Below are 24,978 nucleotides of genomic sequence, written 5' to 3'. Positions count from 1 at the left end.
GACTCTGTAAGTGACCGTAGCTGTGTGAACGCCACGCTTCTCCTTAATTACAACAAAAATCTTTGAAGCTATGTTAAAATTACCTATGTTATTTGAACAATGGTGTATCACAAATCCTTACAATTCATTCCAAATGAAGCACTTACGTCCGCCAGAGAACTTATGAATGTCGCCCCCCCCCCCCCCCCCCACACACACACACACTACATAGCTCACAGGCGGGGTGTTTCCGAGGACCACGGCACTTTCGTCTGAAGTTTGTCCGCAGATTCCATGCAGATACGTCCACTATTGCTTATGTCCTTCACGAAAATGCTCCTGGCCACTTCTTAACGAAGCGGACTGCTCGACGCGAGATTACGTGCGCCACGGGCCACATGGCGTAAGCGGCAATGATGAGCGAGCCGTCCGCCAGGTGTCTCTGGCGAGAGTGGGCGTCGCGGCGTTACCATGGCGACCGCTCGCCGCCTTATACTCTCTGCAGAGGGACCACGTAGTTCAGTGTGCCGGCGACTACGGAGTGCGATGGAGGCGCGGTGGAGAGTGCTGTTGATATCGCTGCTGGCGTGTAGCGCCGTCGCGCAAGACGTCGAGAGCGTCCACACGCAGCCGCCGGAGGGACTGCTCACCGAGCCCATCACCGTGTGCCCCTTCAACGACACGTGGCCGTGCGTGCCCAAGTGCTGCCACATGGGCTACTCGCTGGCCAAATCTTCGGAAGGCTGTCAGCCCTCGAACCTCCCTTTCGACCCGATATTCGCCGGGGGAATCGACGTCGGCCCCAACTGTCTCAACTGCAACCTCATTGTGGGTGAACCTTGTCCGAACAAGTGAGTCAAAACTTCATTCATGGAAATTCTAATTTTGCATAATTTAAGATTTCGACGTAGCTGGCAGTCAAGATACAACCTTGAAAGTTACTGGACAGCGTCTTTTTCATGTCTTATCATTAAAACACTGTTGTGAACTTCTTTGGAAGTTCTCAAATTCTGGAGGAGCTGGGTTACAAAAATCCCCTCCGGCAATCAAATCTTGTTTTCTCATTGTTTTCTTAAATCGCTGAAGATGTAGTGTTAACAACCGTCCTGGTTTTTGCGAACATGTCTGGTTTTTCCACGCTTTTTCTGGTATGTCAGGCTAGAAAATGTTAGACTTTGATAACGAAGTTTCATTTCATTTTCTAACGAATTTCAGTGTAGCCTACCTAACTGGACTGGACTATAAAACGCACATCCTTGGCTGTAATTTTGTCAAGAGATTTACAACCAGTGGAGTCATTGTTTGTAGAAATGTTGCGTTCTTAGTCTACGTATACTATATATCGATTCGAGATATTGTAGTTTGTCTGTTATTGTCTCATTACTTTCGCGCTTGGGAACGACTTGTTAGTTAACCATTTAAAATTGAAGTTTTCCTATGTCTTCGACATTAGAAGACTCATTTAGAATTTTTGTGAAGTACCGTCAGTGTATGCCATCGCATCCTACTAATTAGAAGTGTGTCAACTTCTAAGGGTAAACAGGAGTGACCGCAGGAAAAGGCAGTGCAAGTTCTTAGACAGTTAAAAGCAAAGTTATACGCAACGTATTTGGACGAAAATAAAATTTAAAAGGAAACACCACTGGAAAAGGTTGAATGTTGTTTAAATTTAACGGCCTTCTTTATATAATAAATAGTGTTGTTTAATAGTACAGCAGGTATTTCATGTTTTGTTCTTCTCGAGCAGTTTAGAGTATGTTTATTACCACGCTGTGAAATATAAAGTTTGAGCCTAAATAAGTTGTCAGGCTTTTTTTTAAATGTCTTATTTTCGTGAAGAACTGTTCTACATTCGATAATTTTGAGTTTACAAACCTATTAAGAAGTGTTTTGATAACACTACGGTCTGTTTAGGGTAAAAGTTACGTAGAGGACATCACTTGCATACAGCAAATATCTACATAGTATGCATAAAAATATTCATCGAGAATGGTCCCTTATCTAACATACGTTTCCAAACTTACCTTGAAGTTTTTCATAATATATTTATATATGGCGCGAACGTAAACAGTAGGTTATGCTACAGGTCAGTCTTTACCACAACCTGTATTCGGGTTTAGGTCTGTTCCATCAGCCGCAGAGAGATGCGTGCATAAGTACTTTTACATTTTGTGGTATGTGAACTGAAGTATTACCAAGGGACAGACATGACATTCACTCAAGAAGTCATCAAAATTCGTAATGAAGAGATGACTGAACTACATGAGCTACTCGACTATAACCGACGACCATTCACCGTGTCTGAACAGTCTGTATACGGCAAATAATATTCGTAGGCTTCTGCATAAACGTACGCCGCTACATCGAATACACCACTGAAGTGAAGTGGCACGGCAGATTTTTTTCCTCTTAATTAGTGTTACCTAACGAAGACAGCTGAATACAACCTTAATACAAGCGTCGAAGTGCGACACTGCACATTTTTCGAAGTTTAATTCTTTTTGCTTTACATAATTTACAAGGTACTGACTCGCCTACTGTAAATGTCAACATTTTCTCTCATACTCTGTTGTTTTCAAAGTATGTTGCACTAATCCACATTGGTCATGGATGACAAGAGATGTTGTACAACTGGACAATTAATGCAATGCTCCTGTGTCATTTAGATGTCTTCAACGTGCAAGAGAGATATTGAAGTTAGAATCTTCTGGGTTATTAGGCTGCGTCATGTTTCTTCTAAAATGTTCGACGTTTCGACCCCTCTGCTGGGATCTTCCTCAGGATCTTTTGGTGTCCACTATTGCTAGAACACTGTAGTGGTGGACACCAAAAGATCCTGAGGAAGATCCCAGCAGAGGGGTGGAAACGTCGAACATTTTAGAAGAAACATGACGTGGCCTAAAAACCCAGATTATTTTAACTTCAGTGACAACGGCCACGAAAGCCTGCAGACTTGCGTAAGAGAGATATTGGTTGCTGTAAATCAGGGACTCGGGATTGGTACCATTTTCCCTATTCCCACCTGAACAGGTGGAAACATGACAGGTGTCATGTAGGTGACGTATTACGTATTCTCAATTGCAGAACCACATAAGTTGCCTTGCCGGCTTTCATAATGAATCCCCAAGCATACAAACATTGACGAGAGCCTACACTTCTTGATGAAATAAGAGCCTGATGCTATTACCGCAGAGAGCTGTGAAGTTACGCATTGGGCGAAAAGAAGTGCGTGGGTCGGATTTACAGGAGGCATCAAGGGTATACAAAGAAGAGTGGTGCAAATGGATGCAGGCTTGTTAAACTGACGCGAAGTTTGAGATACCCTACGCCGAAAACTTCTCAACTGTCTAATTCTGGAATAAGAAAGCCTATTATCACGCAAAAACGTACGTAGAAAATTTAGAAATCCTCTCTAGAGCGAAATCTGAGACGATTCTTCAGCCTCCTTCATGTTAGTAACAGTATATCTAAATTACCGTACTTTCAATACAGCAACTAATGGTGCCATAAGAAGTGCGCCCTGTCACGCACTTACGTATTTTTAAAGCTGTAGCCTAGAAAATCATTACTCTTGTCCCGGCAAGAAACTTTAAATGGAAACATAGAGGAAAAAATACATTAATCACAATTCGCACAATCTTAAAGTTAATAGGAGGTTGGTACGAGCGAATACATCACCGTTGTGTGTACCATGTAATACTTGGTCCCGGTATCCTCAGTGCTTCATGGAGTGCCACAACTTCAGCCCAGTAAACATGCGCCGGTACACGACTGCAGAGGGCTGCAGACACATGCTGGGATGTCACTCGGTCTCAGGCCCCTCAGCTTTGTACTCCGTCTGCATGCCACAAAGAGACGTTTCGTAGCAATTATTTGTATTCTTTGTTACGGGCACGTGCCGTCCGTTTATGGTTGCCTAGCAATGGCCGAGCGGGTCTAGGCGCTACAGTCTGGAACCGCGCGACCGCTACGGTCGCAGGTTCGAATCCTGCCTCGGGCATGGATGTGTGTCATGTCCTTAGGTTAGTTAGGTTTAAGTAGTTCTAAGTTCTAGGGGACTGATGACCTCAGCAGTTAAGTCCCATAGTGCTCAGAGCATTTTGAACCATTTTTATGGTTGCCTAGCACTGAATTACACAGGAAGCAGCGAATGTATTACCCACAGATACACGAGCAAAGCTGGGTGGAGTCAGAGCCTTCCCATACAGATAGTGTCGCTGCGTTTTTCTACACTGCTGTAGCGAAACTTCACTATTGATCAAGCTGATCACGACTCCTCACTGCCGATGTCAGGTTTTTCTGTGATTTTTCCGGAACGGGTCCTTTGACAAGCACGAGTCCGTTCCTTTCTCATCCGTTTACAGCAGAGCTCTGTAATTTATCCACATCGAGGGCTCAGTAAGCTGAAACCTTCTTGTTATTCTTGTTCTTCCTCGCTCAGCTTCCTGAGTGACGCCGATGCATTTGACAGCATGAGAAATGAAATAACAAGACTTTCACAGTTTGTCCGTGTTTCTGAGTAGAAAATTTCGCTACGCTTCATCTAAACACGCGTTGGCAAATTTGCACTGCAACTTCAGACAATGAGATTGAGGTTGTCAGCACTGAGACATCCACTATAGTGTCCAGTTTCGAAGATTTCATATTTCGGTGTATTTAGCCGGTGAAGATTTATTCCAGGAAGTTCATTAATTTTGATTCCGTCATTTATTCGCAGCTTAGCTAGGTATTCTGTTTCATAACTACGTGGAAAGTAAAAATTGGTTTCTCGTATTTTTTTCTCTCTCGACAATGACTGGAAGATCTTAACTAATGCCGGAACTGCGGTAGGTAAGTAGTGATCATCCATATATCATACAAAAGGCACGGAGAAGGGAATGCGTTAAAAAGTGCCTTCTTCTGTAACTGGGCAATTATTCTTAATTGTTATTAGACCTAATTATATCTTTATCTGGCCCTGTTATCGGCAGAGGTTATTTTATTTTCCAGAAACAATATGCCACTGTTGAGAAAAAGAAAGGTGGAAACACTATGAAAAAGTAAGATAAGACATTGTCCTTGCATCTCTAGGTGGGATATGTGTTGATACCTTTTAACTCGATTTTTGTGCAAGAAATAGTTGAAGTTTCATGTAAAAGAACGTAAATAAGAAACCATTGTGTAAAAGAATAAAGATGTTCTCGCGTAGTTAATCGTGAATTAACACTGAGTGTGGAGAATTACATATCATCTCATCAAGAATACAACTGACTAAAAGGTTGAGCTATCGAAGTATTATTGACAAGTGAAGCAGCTATAACATTACAGTGGCTGATAAAAATGCCGTCTTTCAAGATTTTGGTGATCAACGTAATAAATGCTGATGAAGAAGAGAAAACTCCAGAGTAATGGCGGTTCTGAATTGCAGGCAGGTAAAAAGGTGAAGACTAATGGCTGTACGAATGATAACATAAAACCCATTTTATGAATGAACTGCAGAACTCTGCTGAGAAAAATTCTTATCTAGTTAACAACGCCAACGTTGCAAAGTTGTCACCTTATCTTGTCCCAGGAGACTCTTTCACAATTAACAATGACGCTCTACGAAATAGTGGAGTTTATCCCATTTCTAGACCGTAAGCTGTTTGCGAGACTCTCCTTCGGATTGCCAACTCAGACTGTGTGACATACCGTCAGTTTACGACCCTCCTGCAGTCAACAGACCACGTACTTGCCGAGGATTTGCCGGATACTGCTGAGTGTGAGCAACACGTCGGCGACAAGTTTCTATTTAGACCTCGCTGACAAACCCATTAAGTGCATGCCGCTGCCTTGTGTAATAGTTTCTTATTTTAGTTCCCTTACGCTTGCACTGCGTCACTCCTTATACAGCTTGATGTGCACGTCCCAGCTCAGATACGATGTTCAGCACCCGTCGTTGACAACAATCCATAGATTCTTCGTAAGGTAGCCTATTTTTAACTACAAAATGACTCTTTGGTCATTGTCGCTAGTGCTATGGTGCAAGACCCAGGACGTAAGAGTTTCGTTAAATAAATAAAAAAGTGTGAATAGGACTCTTGCTCGGAGGGTTGCGAACAAACATTATTATGTATGCAGACAGTTCATTCATCCTGGGAGTCCAGAACATCGACGATTTTTGTCCCCTATCGATATCGAGCGGACACAGTCGGATAACAAATGCAAAGAAAAATATTATTTTCGTGTGATATAACTACAAATTAACAATTATACGATTTCTCCTTTACTTGTAATGCGCAACCTTGTTTCTTGCCAAATTTCTTGAGTCTAGGCCAACAGCAAGTACCCTATAGGTTTTGATGAGTGAGTTTGCGAATATCAAAATAGGACATACATGGCCCTTGAGTGAACCTTAAATTTTTTACACCGCCAGGGGACCACCAGACACTAGCGCGCGCAAGAGATAGATAGATAGAGAGAGAGAGAGAGAGAGAGAGAGAGAGACAACCGAGTGGTCCTATAAGGGTTCCTTTTTAGTGATAGAGGTATGGAATCCTAAAAATTACAATGATTAATAAGTAACGAGAAGATGTAGTGGAGTTTAGTCCATCATCGAAACCTTGTACCCATATCTAGGATTAAATCACAGACGGGCGGAGGTTCGAGTCCTCCCTCGGGCATGGTTGTGTGTGTTTATCCTTAGGATAATTTAGGTTCAGTAGTGTGTAAGCTTAGGGACTCATGACCTTAGCAGTTAAGTCCCATAAGATTTCTCACACACACACACACACACACACACAAATCAAGGACCTCAGTAGTGGTTCAAACAGTCAGAACGTATAACATCACTGATGCTTCCATCATGTGAGCATGTTCACCTTGCCACACGTCTCATCTTCTCGGAGCAAATAGCCTGCATACGAGCACAGGTCCCGTCTCTCCCTCTGGTCTTTTTTTTTAGGCTATGGTTCAGTTTGTCCCAGTAATCCATGTTTTTGTTATTGGTCCTTGAATGGTCTTTTCACAGTAATTGAGCATAAAGGGTTAAGTGTCTTCCTTTACATTATCATAGAAGTGTCCATTTTCACCAATGACGTACGTGGCAAATTTCGTACAGTATATTTAATATATTTCCGTATCGACTGAAAGGTTTTTTGCCACAGGTTACGTGTTCATCCCGTTTTGATAGAATTTTAATTGCTGTGGAAAATTCTTAAGAATTTGGAGAGTAGCTGCTGTTGGTAAATTAAACTGTAAACTAAATTTCTTAGCAAAGACTTCAATAATAAAACATTCCTTCAGCTACTTACGTACGATCAACTGGCGGAGTTAAGGACTTAATATACGTGGTCTTAAAGATGTGTACAGTTGACGCGAGACTGGCGCGTGATAAAGCATCCGCCCCCCCGGTCGCAAACAGACCACCACGGGTCGCCGTGGCCTTTATCAGTGTGTCCGACAAACGCATCAGATAGCGGCAGACGAGTACCGCAGGGCCACGCGACGTACGTACAGCTATCTCGCAACACACGCGCCGTGTAGCCATTCTATACAGTTAGTTACCTTTGTTTCTAGCTAGTCTGTAGTCGATGGCTACCATTTTACTTACTGAAGGAATTAAGGGGTAGACTTCTCACAACGAAATCTTATTACCCAGTGTTCATTCATAGACGCAACTTGATTTACTATGGAAAAAAGCGCTCCGGTATTCGAATAAAATGTACCACGGAAGCCATGAGTAGAGGAGTTTGCAATGTTAACTGGATAAACTGGCAACACAAAAGTATTATCTAGTAACTGTGATGTAATAACATGATACCGGTGAGGACTTACTGGGTGCAACGCTAATAACATTGTCGGTTGGTTTTTTTTTTTTTTTTTAATTTGGCATGCGTGGATCAGTTAAATTTACAGCGTACCTAATCTGCTGTGGCTCAAAATTCGCAAAGCGACTTGAGTTGATACTTCACTCTAATTGTGCAGGCGTCACTGAAACAAGTTAATGAAGAAGTCCTCAATTGTGAAGCTTAAATAAGAACCTTTAACCTTAACCAAAAAATTCACACAAACCTAATGATTACAGTCGAAAATATTTGACAGTGTCGTAACAGCTACAGACACGTAGGGAGATTGACGTAACCATCCTAGGAAGTTTTCGCTGCTTTATTACACTCCTGGAAATTGAAATAAGAACACCGTGAATTCATTGTCCCAAGAAGGGGAAACTTTATTGACACATTCCTAGGGTCAGATACATCACATGATCACACTGACAGAACCACAGGCACATAGACACAGGCAACAGAGCATGCACAATGTCGGCACTAGTACAGTGTATATCCACCTTTCGCAGCAATGCAGGCTGCTATTCTCCCATGGAGACGATCGTAGAGATGCTGGATGTAGTCCTGTGGAACGGCTTGCCATGCCATTTCCACCTGGCGCCTCAGTTGGACCAGCGTTCGTGCTGGACGTGCAGACCGCGTGAGACGACGCTTCATCCAGTCCCAAACATGCTCAATGGGGGACAGATCCGGAGATCTTGCTGGCCAGGGTAGTTGACTTACACCTTCTAGAGCACGTTGGGTGGCACGGGATACATGCGGACGTGCATTGTCCTGTTGGAACAGCAAGTTCCCTTGCCGGTCTAGAAATGGTAGAACGATGGGTTCGATGACGTTTTGGATGTACCGTGCACTATTCAGTGTCCCCTCGACGATCACCAGTGGTGTACGGCCAGTGTAGGAGATCGCTCCCCACACCATGATGCCGGGTGTTGGCCCTGTGTGCCTCGGTCGTATGCAGTCCTGATTGTGGCGCTCACCTGCACGGCGCCAAACACGCATACGACCATCATTGGCACCAAGGCAGAAGCGACTCTCATCGCTGAAGACGACACGTCTCCATTCGTCCCTCCATTCACCACTGGAGGCGGGCTGCACGATGTTGGGGCGTGAGCGGAAGACGGCCTAACGGTGTGCGGGACCGTAGCCCAGCTTCATGGAGACGGTTGCGAATGGTCCTCGCCGATACCCCAGGAGCAACAGTGTCCCTAATTTGCTGGGAAGTGGCGGTGCGGTCCCCTACGGCACTGCGTAGGATCCTACGGTCTTGGCGTGCATCCGTGCGTCGCTGCGGTCCGGTCCCAGGTCGACGGGCACGTGCACCTTCCGCCGACCACTGGCGACAACATCGATGTACTGTGGAGACCTCACGCCCCACGTGTTGAGCAATTCGGCGGTACGTCCACCCGGCCTCCCGCATGCCCACTGTACGCCCTCGCTCAAAGTCCGTCAACTGCACATACGGTTCACGTCCACGCTGTCGCGGCATGCTACCAGTGTTAAAGACTGCGATGGAGCTCCGTATGCCACGGCAAACTGGCTGACACTGACGGCGGCGGTGCACAAATGCTGCGCAGCTAGCGCCATTCGACGGCCAACACCGCGGTTCCTGGTGTTTCCGCTGTGCCGTGCGTGTGATCATTGCTTGTACATCCCTCTCGCAGTGTCCGGAGCAAGTATGGTGGGTCTGACACACCGGTGTCAATGTGTTCTTTTTTCCATTTCCAGGAGTGTATTATTCCTTACAGTGTTTAGAATCTTATCTACGTACAGTAACATTCCCGTGTTTGTGACCACATTGTGATGTACAAAGGAAAATTAACTTACCTGTGGTACGTCGGACGTAATTTGGTTGTCTTCCATCTGAGGAAGGCATAGCGATCTTTACTTTCTACAATTTTCGGGCCATCACGTACTCTGATATTACACAAGCACTTAGATGGTCGATGTTGATGTGACGTAAGAGAGCATACCACCTACAGGTCATCGTTTGTTAATCTTCAGCCCAGTTGTGGCACATACTTTACTGTAACAAACGTTGCTCTGATACGATGCATTTCTCAAGTCAATTCGCGAAATTCAAAGTTTTACGGGCCTGTGGAATGCCGTACGAGAGTGCTAGCCGTCCAGAAATGGTTTCAGCACAACGCGTAAGGTGGCAGACCAGAATTTCGCCCGTATTGCGTTGTTCTTACCATTTTTATCTTTTTCCTAATCTTCTATCAGGTACTCGCATTACTACGAGTCACCTTTCTACCGAAAGGAACGGTGGTGGTGGTGGTGGTGGTGGTGGTGGTGGTGGTGGTGGTGGTAGTGATATTACGGTAATGGTATATTATACGATTATATTATGTATGGAGCGCTAGCGTCGCTGCAGCTGTCTGACATCTAATGTCTATCAATATGGCTTCGAAACTCACATGCGTCGCATCTACAACGAAACTGATAGAAACGTACGAGGCAAGTGGACTACTGTATGACTTCATTCATCCGGAATACAAAAGTAGAGCTGGAGCTACAAAAAAAATTGCGGAGGGCATTAGCGGTGAAGTACGGCAAGGGTGTATCCCCGATGATATAGGAGAGAAAATCTAAAACTCTTGTAGAAATAAATTTTTTTTATTAATGACTATAGTATGTACTAAAGTTATTTGCTGTCAGATGCTCCTCCTTCAGTGCTTCATAAATAGCATCACACACTTCTGATAACTATTTCACTCAATGTGCACTGCGCTATTAGAGTGCTATACTGTAAACTAGAGTAGTTTCCTCCTGTTTACGAGAAATTGCAGAGTTCCGGTAAGTCTGTGTTTTGCGGAATAGCATTCATGAGGTGAGTGTTCTGCTTCGTAATACAAGCAGCCACTTTCTTGAGGACGTACTGAAATGTACTACTCTTGTCCATTCGCAAGTAACTTTCATACGACTTTACTTCCTCGGCTTACGGCTCCTGGAACAGATTTTGTTGCACACTTTTAGCATCTCGCCATCAAACATCGCAGCTTCAACCAAGTACGTCTCCTTTTTCTTATCTTCTGCTCCTCTTCCGAATGTAAAGATAATGCAGTTGTTCTGCACGTAATTGCAGAGCGCACAGCCTCCGTTAAAGAAAATTTGGTGACAATGTGGTATCCCTATTTGCGCCGCGTCAAATACCTTTGTTAAAGAAAATATGATGAATATTTGACCAAATTTCCTTGCCAAAGGAAATTTGATACTAAAATACTGGCCTAAATAGCTGCATGAAACCACCAATAATTATCTGGTTGGAGTCCAGGCAGTGAGTACACACAGTAGGGCAACTCGCAGCACCTGAAGAAGACTGCTGAGCCGGTCGTCGAGATCTTGTGCATAAAATGGAAGCAACTCGACTGAACACGTGGAAGCAAACCATTAGCCAATGACGCAGAGAGAAGCTGAGCGATTGCAGTCGGTTATTTCACGGTGCATTGCTAACATGAGATTTTCTCTTAAATTTTATCCATATATTCGTTGCTGCCGGCAAATATAGTGTGTCCGTCGCGAGTGCGGTGAGGAGGCAAACAGTGCCGGCACTTCCCAGAGGCGGAGCAGCTTGTCGGCGATCCCACGCTGCAGCGGATAACGGCGCCCTGTGACGTCACTGACGTCCGGACCTGTGAGCGCTGTGACGTATCACGCGTCCTCTGGATGCTCTCGGCTCGGGTTACGCGGCTTTTAAGGGCCGACTCTTTAAAGGTCAGCCGTGGGCAGGGGACAGAGCGGCGATTCAGGCAAACCTCTGCCTCACATTCGGGAAAGTTGGGTACGGACTCTTTGCTGACGACAAATGCTGTTACTTCCCCGACATTTCAGTATCAAAAACAATCGATAAATTACTGACATTCAGTAATCTCAACGTCTGAAACAGCTTGTAAGCATAAAAGCGACTTCTTGTATACACTCTGAGGGTAAGACAGAGGGGATGTAGTAGCTTTCAAATCTGCCATTTTCCTTCATTTTAATATGAATTTACTGTGTGGTAGATCTGTATCAAACACCCTACCACAATCTTTTAATGAAGGACTACTTCAAATATCTTAATTTTCTTCATAGATGCAAATTCAGCAACCCTAGTGTAGGGCTCCCGCAAGCACGCAAGAGTGCCGCAACACGACGTGGGATGGACTCTACTAATGTGTGAAGTAGAGGTGGACGGAATTGACACCATGAATCGTGCAGAGCTGTCCACAAATCCCTGAGTGCACGAGGGATTGGAGATCTCTTCTGAACAGCGCGTTGAAAGGCATCCCAGATATGCTCAATAATGTTCATGTCTGAAGAATTTGATGACCAGCGGAAGTGCTTACTCGGTGTTCCTGGAGCCACTCTGTAGCAATTCTGCAAGTGTGGAATGTCGCATTGTCCTGTTGGAATTGCCGAACTCCATCGGAACGCACAATAGGCATGAATGGTTGCAGGTGACCACAGGATGATCACGTGCGTGTCACCTGTCGAGTCTTATCAAGACGTATCGGGGGTCCTACGTCATTCCAACTGCACACACCTCACACCATTACAGAGCCTCCACCACAGTCCCCTGCTGATATGCAGAATCCATGGCTTCACGAGGTTGTCTCCATACTCGTACAAATCTATCTGCTCGACACAATTTGAAAAGACTCGTCCGACCATACAACATGTTTCCATTCATAGACAGTCGAGTGTCGGTGTTAATGGGCCCAGGCGGGCGTAAAGCCCTGTGTCGTGCAGTAATCAGTGGTACATGAGTGGGTGGGCCTTCGGCTCCGAAAGCCCATATCGATGATGTTTCGTTGAATGGTTCGCACGCTGACATTTTTCGATGGCCCAGCATTGAAATCTGCAGCAATTTGCGAAAGTGTTGCACTTCTGTCACGTTGAACGATTTTCTTCAGTCATCGTTGGTCCCGTTATTGCAGGACCTTTTTGCGGCCGCAATTATGTCGGAGATTTAATGTTGTACCGGATTCGTGATATTCACTGTACACTCGTGAAATGGTCATACGGTAAAATCCCCACTTCTTCGCTACCTCGGAGATGCTGTGTCCCATCGCTAGTGCGCCGACTATACCACCACGTTCGAACTCACTTAAATCTTGATAATCTGCCATTGTAGGAGCAGTAACCGATGTAACAACGGCGCCAGACAATTGTCTCACATAGGCGTTGCCGTCCGCAGGCCGTATTCTGTCTGTTTACTTATCTATATTTGAATACGCATGCCTATGCCAGTTTCTTTGGCGCTTCAGCGTATTTTTATTACGCCTTACCATTTTCGACAAAACGAATCACCTTCAGAAGTCTACAAAATATAGGGATGTTATAACTCTTTAAATCTCGGCTCCACATTTATGTGAAGTATAACAAGTGTATTACAGGAACGTACTTAGTATTGGTTTAGCAGATGCCAATACTTCCTTTATGGACGATAATCACGTACAATATGTACATTTTTGGACATGCCTTGGCATTATGCTTCTATGAAGAAGATACTGACATCTGCTAAAGTAACACTAAGTTTCTGAAATACACTTCTTATACTTAGCATAAATGTATAGCTAAGATCTAAAGATTTATAATATCTCTAAATTTTGTAGGGCTCTGTAGGTGACTAATTCGCCGTAACCGGTAAGGCGCAATAATATATATTTGCGACTGACTGAATTCTATTCTGATGAAATTTTAAATTTCATATAAACACACTCACGCCAAAATAGTCTTGTCAGGCACTGGGAACAAGACAGCATTTACATTCCCACGACGGTGTGCCCCTGCTACGACCATCGGAAGAGTGGTTCATAGCGCTGTATGCCGGAGGCTTAGTGAAGGCAGTTTCTCTGAGGCGAACAACCACACTTATATCGCTAACTGCAAACCACGGGAGAGTGTTTTCAGTGACCAACAGCAGCATATAAATTGGACCACAGGTTAACGAATGCCGTTCTTTCAGCGTATGAGTTTTCGAAATGGTAGCAGACTTGTTTCGACTAGGTGCAAAGCTAGAACCCGGTTAAGTACACTAATACCGGAGGATTCTTTGTGCAGGTGTCCTGGTTGACACTTTCATCTCACAATACAGCCTTCAAGCCAACAGAGGTCTTTCCGTCGACTAGCAGTCGTATTTGCAACAATAAGGAACTCTGTGGGCATACAGTTGGATTCCCCGCCGTGAATACCACACAGTGCGTTAGTGGGAGGTTTCACTACTCGTAGGTCTGAAGTCTTGCTTTCCTTAGAACAACTTTCCCATAAGAATGGTTCTTGTTTTCTGCAAAACAAATATCACAATTGAATGCGATACACATCTTCTGTCCTGTTTTACAGCAAGGGCTGATAAAGACATGACTTGTGCTATTTACATACTCTCCGTAGAATTCAACCAAACATGGATGTTGAGAGTTGTAGGTACAAAATAAAGTGGCGAGTTATAGAACAAAGAAAGAAGAAAATAATCCTATTAAACGTAGATCTCAAACTAGTCGTTTCCCCAGTACGGCGTATTGCGGCTCAGTATCTGAAAACCTTGTAGCAGACCCTCCGAGGATCCAAACAGCAGGCATGCATTTCAGGAAAACCGCGCTGAAACAAGCGTTCCACGCGGCCACAGGTTACGTGAACGCAGGCATCAGCACGACTCTTCATCGATGCCCGTACACGTTCAACAATCCGAGGTGTGTTCCGAATGCATTGACAACCATCCACAACGCGTTTCCGGAATTCATCAACAGGGCTGTAATACACAAAACTTTGTGCTGAGCGCTCGTCGGTAGCACACCGCGTCTTGTACTCACCCACCGCGGCGCTTGTGGTCACAACACCAAGTTACGACACCTGAAGATGGGCGTGTAAGAGCCAGAAACCGGTCGTGTCTTAAATAAAAGAACATTACAACTGTAGCGCTATTTTCAACCTCTGGTATAATGCTCAGTTCCGAATATTCCTCAGACAGAATTGTTTGTGTAATACGTCATATTGGGAATAGGAAATCGTATAAGAAAGTTTTTAAATAAGAAAAGAGGTAAGAGGATAAGATAGACTGAGTAGTAGAGATCATTTCACCTTCGCTGTCAGGGTGGTGGTTTCGGAATATAACCTCCAACCTGGCATCTCTTTGCAGTGCCTTCCAAGGTTACTTACTAAGGCATGTTGATGTGCTAGCCTACTTAATTCTAGGGTTCGCGTTTGACAAGTTTGCCGTGGTGCCTTGTACAATAACCTGCCACACTAGGTTATCCATTCTACAGTGTGCCTGTATACTTTGTGATGAAAGATAACGGCGTGGATGCGACGTATTTTCTCTTGATGTTTTTATAGTATGATTACACTTATTCTAACTTCCGCTATCTGTTAAAAATATGTTACAGTAACAGGTTTAATGTGCCGTCTGGTACCAAATCGGCCGCTGTTACATAACATCTATGTTTAATATTCCCATTTTCTGGTGTCCACATGTTCTTCGTAGGTCCTCGCACGAAGACACGAAGGTATTCGAATGTACGGAGACGGCCTGCAAGACTGTCTTCATCAGAAGATGAGAAAAGCTAATGTATGCCTTCCGAAACGTCGCGGGTACACTGCGGATTCACGCGGCAAAAAACCCGAAAAAGTTTTATTCCAATGACACACCGCGAGGACCTTCGTTAGCATATTGTTCGAATGTCGTTGCGCGTATATCTGCTGAAACTGAGGAGACAGGTGGTACAGCGGAGATACGAGGGTCACTCCAAAAGAAATGCACACTATCTTTGCAAAAATACAGTTTTCATTCTGCATGTGTGAAAGTTTTACAGTGTGTAGATACATCCTTCCCGCTTGTTTTCAAACTTAGTTCAACCTGTTCCCGTGAGTGGCGCCGTCACAGCATGTCTTCAAGATAGCTGCTACACTTGACGTTCGTCAGAAACAACGTGCTGTCATAGAAGTCCTGTGCTGTGAAAACTGGACAGTGGGGAAACATCCACAAGAGGTTGAAAAAGGCGTATGGAGATGCTGCTGTCGATCGCAATACAGTCACTCAGTGGGCAAGTAGGTTACGTCTTTTCCTAAATCACAGACCGGGCGCTAATGACCATAGCAGTTTTGCGCCCTAAAACCATAAAAAAAGCAGGTTACGTGATGAAAGCGGGCACGGCAATATTGAGGATTGTCCTAGCAGCGGCAGGCCTCTTACTGCTCACACTCCAGACAATGTTCAGAGAGTTGACGAACTGGTGACTGCTGACAAACGCATCACAGTGAATGAATTGTCGCGCTACGTTGGGATAATGGAAGGAAGAGCTTGCAGAATACTGAAAGTGTTGGCGTTAAAAATGGTTTGTGCCAGGTGGGTTCCGAGGATGTTGACAGTGGCTTACAAAGAAACAAGAAAACCGGTATGAAGCGCACTTTTGGAACAGTACCAGAATGGTGGAGATGAATTTCTTGGAAGAATTGTGACAGGTGATGAAACATGGCTCCATCATTTTTCACCAGAGACAAAGAGGCAATCAATAGAGTGGCATCATGCAAATTCACCCAAGAAAAAAGAATTCAAAACCACACCTTCTGCTGGAAAAGTTATGGCTACGGTGTTCTTCGATTCCGAAGGACTCTTGTTTGTGGACATCATGCCAGGTGGAACCACCATAAATTCTGATGCATAGGTGACGACACGGAGGAAACTTCTAGCTCGACTGAGTCGTGTTCGACCACATCGGCAAAAGCAGGATGTTTTGCTGTTGCATGACAATGCCAGCCACATGTCAGTCAAAAAACCATGGAAGCGATCACAAAACTCGGATACACAACACTGAACCACCCGCCTTACAGTCCTGACCTGGCTCCATGTGACTATCATCTCTTTGGGAAACTGAAAGACTCTCCGTGGTACAAGGTTTGAAGATGACTCCCTTGTACACGCTGCCAAACAGGGCTCCAACAGGTTGGTCCAGAATTTTACTGTGCGGGTATACAGGCCCTGGTTCCAAGATGGCGTAAGGCAGTTGAGAGGGATGGAAATTATATGGAGGAATGAAAATATTATTCCTAAAGGATGTATCTACACACTGTAAAACTTTCAAACGTGTAGAATAAAAGATTAATAAAAATAGTGTGCATTTCTTTTGGAGTGACCCTCGTAGATGGCGCCGACGCTATCGCGTTCGGCACAAGGTAATTTTCTGGCACACTTTGGTCTCATCACTTGAAGAGTCTACAAACTGTCAGTTACTGATGCTAGTGCATCTGTACGATGCACTAGTGTGCTCTGGGCTATAAGCTAGCTTGCAGTTCGCATTCTAATGTGATGACATAACACGCTTCTCTGCTGTTCAATATAGCGTAAGAGACGGTGACCTTTCAGTATATTAACTGAAGCTGTTCTGTGAAAACTGGCCTGATAGTGATGAGTCAAACAGCTCGTTTATCAATGTCGCGCTATTGCACCGTCACGTCATTGCGCCAAAAACAACGACGAAAAAGATACAACTGGAGAGTCCAGCAGCTGTGAAAGGCTGCAGATAGGTGACCTCTGATTCCTCAGTGCGGAGATATGATAGATGGCTTCTTACAAATTTGATATCCTCCTCCTCCTCTAGAAGAATGTTATCTAAATGCGGTAGAGTTCTGTGAAATAAACGTATTTTCTTGTTACAAATTTGCTTCTGCATTGTTCGTGATTTCGCGAAGAACTTAGCTTACATAATTTCGTCGAACCTTATCTGACACTCTAGTGTGTTGACAGAAGTGTGATACTGGGCTCCATAATTCATTTGGTATCACATGTATTTAAAATTAAATGAATCGCTCTCTTGCAGCGTATAGTTTCATGGTAAACCTGTATGGATTTGACTGTTAGGATGTGCAGGATTCTTTTATAATATTTGATTTGCAGCTGCAGCTGAATTTGTTCGCCTAAGTGTACACCCTTTCTCTCCAGACAGGTTAAGGGCGAGGCTGAATCTTAAAGAATAAGTGGAATGAGCAGACGAGATGAATATATGCGTGAGCCAGTATACTGAAAAATTGAGATCTGCAGCTAGCAGCCTGCCGTTGTGGCCGAGCAGTTCTAGACGCTTCAGTCTGGAACCGTGCCACCGCTACGGTCGCAGGTTCGACTCCTGCCTCGGGCATGGATGTGTGTGATGTCCTTAGGTTTAGTTAGGTATAAGTAGTTCTAAGTTCTAGGGGACTGATGACCTCAGATGTTAAGTCCCATAGTGCTCAGAGCTATTTGAACCATTTTTGAAGCTAGCAGAAATGAGTAACATTGGCATTTCTTGACAGCAGAGAATTTGTGCCCCACCGTTATTTTCAATTTTATAAATGTGATCTCTCCAAGCCAAATTTTAACTTTATCAGCTGAGCCTTACAGCAGATACGCTATTCCGGAGTTGGGGATCCAAAGATGACATTAGTGCCGTGTCCACTACACTTAATGTCACTTGGTCTTTTCGACTTACGGACTCAATTATGACGATCAACATTCTGCTACAGAGATCGATCTGTACACCTCAGATTAAACCGTCTTGGGACGAAATGGCTGTAGCACACAGTTGTACAAAGACCGTTCTCCCAGAGTCCATTCGGCGATGATATACTGGCCAAGCTGTGGGTCTGGATCTGTTATGCTACAAGTAGAGTCCTCTGTTTCTAGAGACAACGCTGGTCGTCCTTGACCACATGTAGAATATTGCTGAAGCCATTCTAGCCGGTCACTTTGATCTCAAGTAGCCACGCTGTCAGATATAGCAGAGGTCGGTGGTTAGTTCTAATTCCTGTATTAGTGCGTGTTGGACGTGTATTACTGTGGGTCTGACCTCTGGCTACAGAAAACAATGGATCGGGTGGGAAAGATAAACAAATAAGTATTAGTTTATGATGAATGAACATAAAAACTGTGAAGAGTTAGACGAACCTTAGAAATCTTTCTCAAAAGGGAAAATAAACGCTTTGTACCAGCAAGACATAACTACTTTCACAGCTTTTTGTGGAACTCAGCGTGGCTGCTGGGCATAAGCACGATTTTCTGGCCAGTAAAATCTGGCTCCTCCACGTCCATCCCTACATCTTCATCCATACTCCGCAAGCCACCTAATGATGTGTGGCGGAGGGTACCTCGAGTACCTCTGTCGGTTCTCCTTTCTACTCCAGTCTCGTATTGTTCGTGGAAACAAAGATTGTCGGTATGCCTCTGTGTAGTTTCTAACCTCTCTGATTTTATCCTCTTGGTCTCTTCGCGAGATATACGTAGGAGGGAGCAATATACTGCTTGACTCCTCAGTGAAGGTATGTTCTCGAAACTTCAACAAAAGCCCATACCGAGATAATGAGCGTCTCTCCTGCAAAGTCTTCCACTGGAGTTTATCATCTCCGTAACGCTTTTGCGATTACTAAATGATCCTGTAACGAAGCGCGCTGCTCTCCGTTGGATCTTCTCTCCTATCAACCCTATCTGGTACGGATCCCACACTGGTGAGCAATATTCAAGCAGTGGGCGAACAAGTGTACTGTAACCTACTTCCTTTGTTTTCGGATTGCATTTACTTAGGATTCTTCCAATGAATCTGTCTGGCATCTGCTTTACCGACGATAAACTTTATAGGATCATTCCATTTTAGTCACTCCTAATGCCTACTCCCAGATAATTTATGGAATTAATGGCTTCCAGTTGCTGACCTGCTATATTGTAGCTAAACGATAAAGGATCTTTCTTTCTATGTATTCGCAGCACATTACAGTTGTCTACATTGAGATTCAATTGCCATTCTCTGCACCATGCGTCAATTCGTTGCAGATCCTCCTGCATTGCAGGACAAATTTCCATTGTTACAACCTCTAGATATACCACAGCATCATGCGCAAAAAGCCTCAGTGAACTTCAGATATTATCCACAAGGTCATTTATGTATATTATGAACAGCAGCGGTCCTACGACACTCCCCTGTGGCACACCTGAAATCACTCTTACTTCGGAAGACTTCTCTCCATTGAGAATAACGTGCTGAGTTCTGTTATCTAGGAACTCTTCAATCCAATCACACAATTGGTCTGACAGTCCATATGCTCGTACTTTGTTCATTAAACGACTGTGGGGAACTGTATCGAACGCCTTGTGGTAGTGAAGAAGCACGGCATCTACCTGGGAACCCGTGTCTATGGCCCTCTGAGTCTCGTGGACGAATAGCGCGAGCTGGGTTTCACATGATCGTCCTTTTCGAAACCCATGTTGATTGCTGCAGAGTAGATTTCTAGTCTCCAGAAAAGTCATTATACTCGAACATAATACGTGTTCCAAAATTCTACAACTGATCGACACTTAGAAATCTTTCTCAAAAGGGAAAATTAACGCTTTGTACCAGCAAGACAACTACTTTCACAGCTTTTTGTGGAACTCAGCGTGGCTGTTGGGCATAAGCACGATTTTCTGGCCAGTACAATCTGGCTCTTCCACGTCCATCCCTACATCTACATCCATACTCCACAAGACACCTGGCGGTATGTGGCGGAGGGTACCTCGAGTACTCTGTCGGTTCTCCCTTTTATTCCAGGTCTATAGTTCTGCACATCTGTTCGACGTCCCTTCATGAAAAGGGGACGACCTGTGCCCTTTTCCAATCCTTTGGAACGCTACGCTCTTCTAGAGACCTACGATACACCGCTGCAAGAAGGGGGGCAAGTTCCTTCGCGTATTCTGTGTAAAATCCAACTGGTATCTCATCAGGTTCAACGGCCTTTCCTCTTTTGAGCGATTTTAATTGTTTTTCTATCACTGTCATCTATTTCGATATCTACCATTTTGTCATCTATGCGACAATCTAGAGAAGGAACTACAGTGAAGTCTTCCTCTGTGGAACAGCTTTGCAAAAAGACATTTAGTATTTCGGCCTTTAGTCTGTCATCCTCTGTTTCAGTACCATTTTGTGGCTTAGGAGTGTCTGGACATTTTGTGGCTTAGGAGTGTCTGGACATTTTGTGGCTTAGGAGTCACTCGATCTTCAATGTTGGGGTTTAGTGACCGAAGCACTGTGACCGTGTGTGAACTAGGAAAAATTTGAGACGTTAGAGGAAACTGCAAATAATCTTCAAATTAAAGTGACCGTGTAAGTGCAGATAAAGACTATCATGGGCTGAAGTACGCCAAAAGTTTCATACCTTAACTCCAGAACGAGTATGTTAAAGAGAGCTGTCTTTAGTAGGAATAAAGAAGAGTGCAGCTAGTAGGTGGCAGTGACCGTGTTCTTTGGCTCGAATCCGGCCGTTGCACAAGGAGGCGTTACGTCTGCATTTAGCGACTGCGTCACTCTCGTTGAGAATAGTCCCGAGTCGTACTGGCACAGTGATAACGGCGTCAGGGGTACAATAGTCCCTGATCATTCTGCGGTCGCTAGAGTCAACAGCGTCCGCCGCAGCGCTGACGAGCCGCCTGAGTGATGTTTTGTGTGATGTGTTGGTGTGGCTTAAGAGGAGAACACGGCAAGTGCCATAACCCGACTTCCCAGAAACTTCTGTCAGTGGAAGAGCGGTCAAAATAAGCGAACACGTGTCGCGGCTTATCCGTAGATTTCGTCCCTTTCTGAGAAAACGACGGTCAGTTTTCGAGGCACTTCATGTGCCTTTTAGCGAATGGCTAGTTCAGCCGAAGTGGTGGCATAGTGGCTGGCGTCACGGTGTCACACTCCGGCGTCTCTTGTTCGAAACGCTCTACTATTTTAGTTTTTGGCTATCATTTATCTTCCCATATCGATGGAAGATTACTACTACGCAAATGTTTTACAATTTATATTGAAATACCGTTGGCCTTATTCGCATACTAATTGTATGTCTGGTGAGTGAATCTAACAAAATAAATGATTGGAAAATTTATTTTAAATTCTTTTCAGTCAAATTCCTGTTGTATTTTGGCTCATCAATTGCAAGTGCCAGTTTTCGGACAATGATCACTTACCAACGCGTGATACCTTCAGTAATGTTAACGACGTTCCTTTCCCGAGTGAGGTTCTTAGAAAGAAATGCCACTGTGGAAAACCTGCCTTCTCGCGATGCTCGTGGCGTTCGGATATTTTTTTTTCGAATGTTTCTACGAACGGTATTACACAAGGGAATGCACCAAATCTTCCTGAAGAATAAACATAAGAATAAAATATAAGAATAGGGAACTGATACTAGATTGAAATATAAGATGAGAATTAAAAGATTGTGATCCCTGAAAATACCATAAAACACATGATGTAGGACACTTATTGTGAAACGCAGTTGTAATTTTGTCGTTGGTATGACGCTCTTGTACCCCATACCTTGGTAAAAAGCGTTCGTGTAGTAACCTTCTATGGGCATGGGTAGGTAAATGACAAGAATAAAATTAAAACCATTATCGGGTATCGAACACGGGACGCAAAACGTAGAGGCAGCGACGCCGGCCACTATCCCACCAGCTACATCTACATGACACTCTTCAATTCACATTTAAGTGCTTGGCAGAGGGTTCATCGAACCAGTCATACTATCTCTCTACCACTCCCGAACAGCGCGCGGGAAAAACGAACACCTAAACCTTTCTTTTCGAGCTCTGATTTCTCTTATTTTATTTTGATGATCATTCCTGCCTATGTAGGTTGGGCTCAACAAAATATTTTCGCATTCGGAAGAGAAAGTTGGTGACAGAAATTTCGTAAAAAGATCTCGCCGCGACGAAAAACGTCTTTGCTTTAATTACTTCCATCCCAACTCGCGTATCATATCTGCCACATTCTCTCCCCTATTACGTGATAATACAAAACGAGCTGCCCTTTTTTTTTTTTTTCACCCTTTCGATGTCCTCCGTCAATCCCATCTAGTAAGGATCCCACACCGCGCAGCAATATTCTAACAGAGGACGAACGAGTGTAGTGTAAGCTGTCTCTTTAGTGGACTTGTTGCATCTTCTAAGTGTCCTGCCAATGAAACGCAACCTTTGGCTCACCTTCCCCACAATGTTATCTATGTGGTCTTTCCAACTGAAGTTGTTCGTAATTTTTACATTCAGGCACTTAGTTGAATTGACAGCCTTGAGAATTGTACTGTTTATCGAGTAATCGAATTCCAACGGATTTCTTTTGGAACTCATGTGGATCACCTCACACTTCTCGTTATTTAGCGTCAACTGCCACCTGCCACACCATACAGCAATCTTTTCTAAATCGCTTTGCAACTGATACTGGTCTTCGGATGACCTTACTAGACGGTAAATTACAGCATCATCTGCGAGCAACCTAAGAGAACTGCGCAGATTGTCACCCAGGTCATTCATATAGATCAGGAACAGCAGAGGTCCCAGGACGCTTCCCTGGGGAACACCTGATATCACTTCAGTTTTACTCGATGATTTGCCGTCTATTACTACGAACTGCGACCTTCCTGACAGGAAATCCCGAATCCAGTCGCACAACTGAGACGATACCCCATAGGCCCGCAGCTTGATTAGAAGTCGCTTGTGAGGAACGGTGTCAAAAGCCTTCCGGAAATCTAGAAATACGGAATCAACTTGAGATCCCCTGTCGATAGCGGCCATTACTTCGTGCGAATAAAGAGGTAGCTGCGTTGCACAAGAACGATGTTTTCTGAAACCATGCTGATTACGTATCAATAGATGGTTCCCTTCGAGGTGATTCATAATGTTTGAATACAGTATATGCTCCAAAACCCTACTGCAGACCGACGTCAATGATATAGGTCTGTAGTTCGATGGCTTACTCTTACTACCCTTCTTAAACACTGGTGCGACCTGCGCAATTTTCCAATCTGTAGGTACAGATCTATCGGTGAGCGAGTGGTTGTATATGATTGCTAAGTAGGGAGCTATTGTATCAGCGTAATCTGAAAGGAACCTAATCGGTATACAATCTGGACCTGAAGACTTGCCCGTAAATTATCAAAATTTCACTAGCCGATGAATTTCTTTTCATAGGAGTGACATGCCCTGTTGTAACAGGGAAAATTTGCAAACTAGCGGAAAAATGCTCCTCTGGGAGCACAAAAAAGGTGAATATGCTCCTGTTTATTAAGACACCCAGTGAAAAGTGAGGTACCAGGTGCCTCCTAAGCACCTTTAAAAATTCCCCAAAATTTTTGGGATGAGAACATATTTGCGCCTTTTATGCTGCAAGAGAAGACAGTTGCAGTGGGGAAGAGTCGGAAAAATAACAAATAATGGAATATAGTAGACTGTGGTTGCGGTATAGAAAGAACAAAGGAGTCAACTGCAATTTGGGAGAAGGGGCGCAGTGGCAGTGGAACATAGTTAAGTAGCAAAACAGTGCCAGGGAAAGAGTGAATAAAGGACACTTCCAATAGGAGAGGAATAAAGAGGGAGAGGAAGTGGAAGTTGGTAAGAGCCAGTTATTGAGACATTCTGTGACAATGACAACGAGGAAGAAAGGGATAGTGACAGTGAGAAGAAATGAACTAGATAGTAGCAAGACAGCGAAAACGGAAGATAGTGAAACGAGGAACTAGTAGTAGACAGAACGAAGGAGAATGTGGCAGTGAGGCGGAGGACAGCGACAGAAACAGAAAGAGATAATGACAATTATCAGGGCTGAATGAATGAATTAATTAATTAATTAATGAGAGAGAATGCGCAAGTGGGAGTAGATCGGTACGAGTGACTTAGAGCCATCGACTAGTGGTGTGAGCGAGTTAGGTTAGGAGGGTCTGTGGGAGTGAGAGGTGAGTTGCTTGTTAGAGCACAAATATGTTCACATGCCGAAATTATTGGGAACATTTATAAAGTTGTTGAGGAATATAAAATGAACCAGCTGGTGTCCCTGTCTGTCTTCTAATAAAGAGGAGCACATTCGCCTCCCTTGTGATCCGCCGAGAGCAATTTTCCGCTGGTCTGAAAGGAGCTGAACAAATTTTCTGTAAGATCTTGATACAATTTAAATTGGTTACGTGCCTAAAATGTTCACAAATATGTGATTGTGCACCTCACGAAACGAAAAGACACACCCTTTACTGTCAATGAGAGGCAACTGCAATGACTCAACTCATACAAATACCTGGGTAACAGTTTGCAGGGATACAGAATTGGAAGGTCACATACGCTCAGTCGTAGGTAAAGCAGTCAGTTCATTACTAGGAGAGAATGTAGTCAGTCTGCTCTCCGTGATAAGACGTCCTGTTAGACTCCTCAGAGGTCACGCCGTGTCGAGAAACCGGTTCCACGGGATGTGACGCC

General features: G+C 44.2%; 1 protein-coding gene across 2 annotated transcripts in view; it reads left to right on the top strand.

The window, feature by feature from the left end:
* The first annotated feature begins 513 nt into the window (after positions 1–513).
* LOC126162670 (G-protein coupled receptor Mth2-like) overlaps positions 514–24,978 on the top strand; it is a 138,087-nt gene continuing 113,622 nt past the window's right edge. For both annotated transcript variants that reach the window (XM_049919330.1, XM_049919323.1), the window contains exon 1: positions 514–830. In XM_049919330.1, coding sequence (XP_049775287.1) covers positions 526–830 — 305 coding nt within the window. In that variant the 5' untranslated portion in view covers positions 514–525. The remainder of the gene's footprint in view (positions 831–24,978) is intronic.

Source organism: Schistocerca cancellata, chromosome 1 (assembly GCF_023864275.1).
Source record: "Schistocerca cancellata isolate TAMUIC-IGC-003103 chromosome 1, iqSchCanc2.1, whole genome shotgun sequence".
In the NCBI taxonomy this organism is placed as follows: domain Eukaryota; kingdom Metazoa; phylum Arthropoda; class Insecta; order Orthoptera; family Acrididae; genus Schistocerca; species Schistocerca cancellata.
Note: the sequence above shows the minus strand (reverse complement) of the source record. Positions and strands in the feature narration are given on the sequence as shown.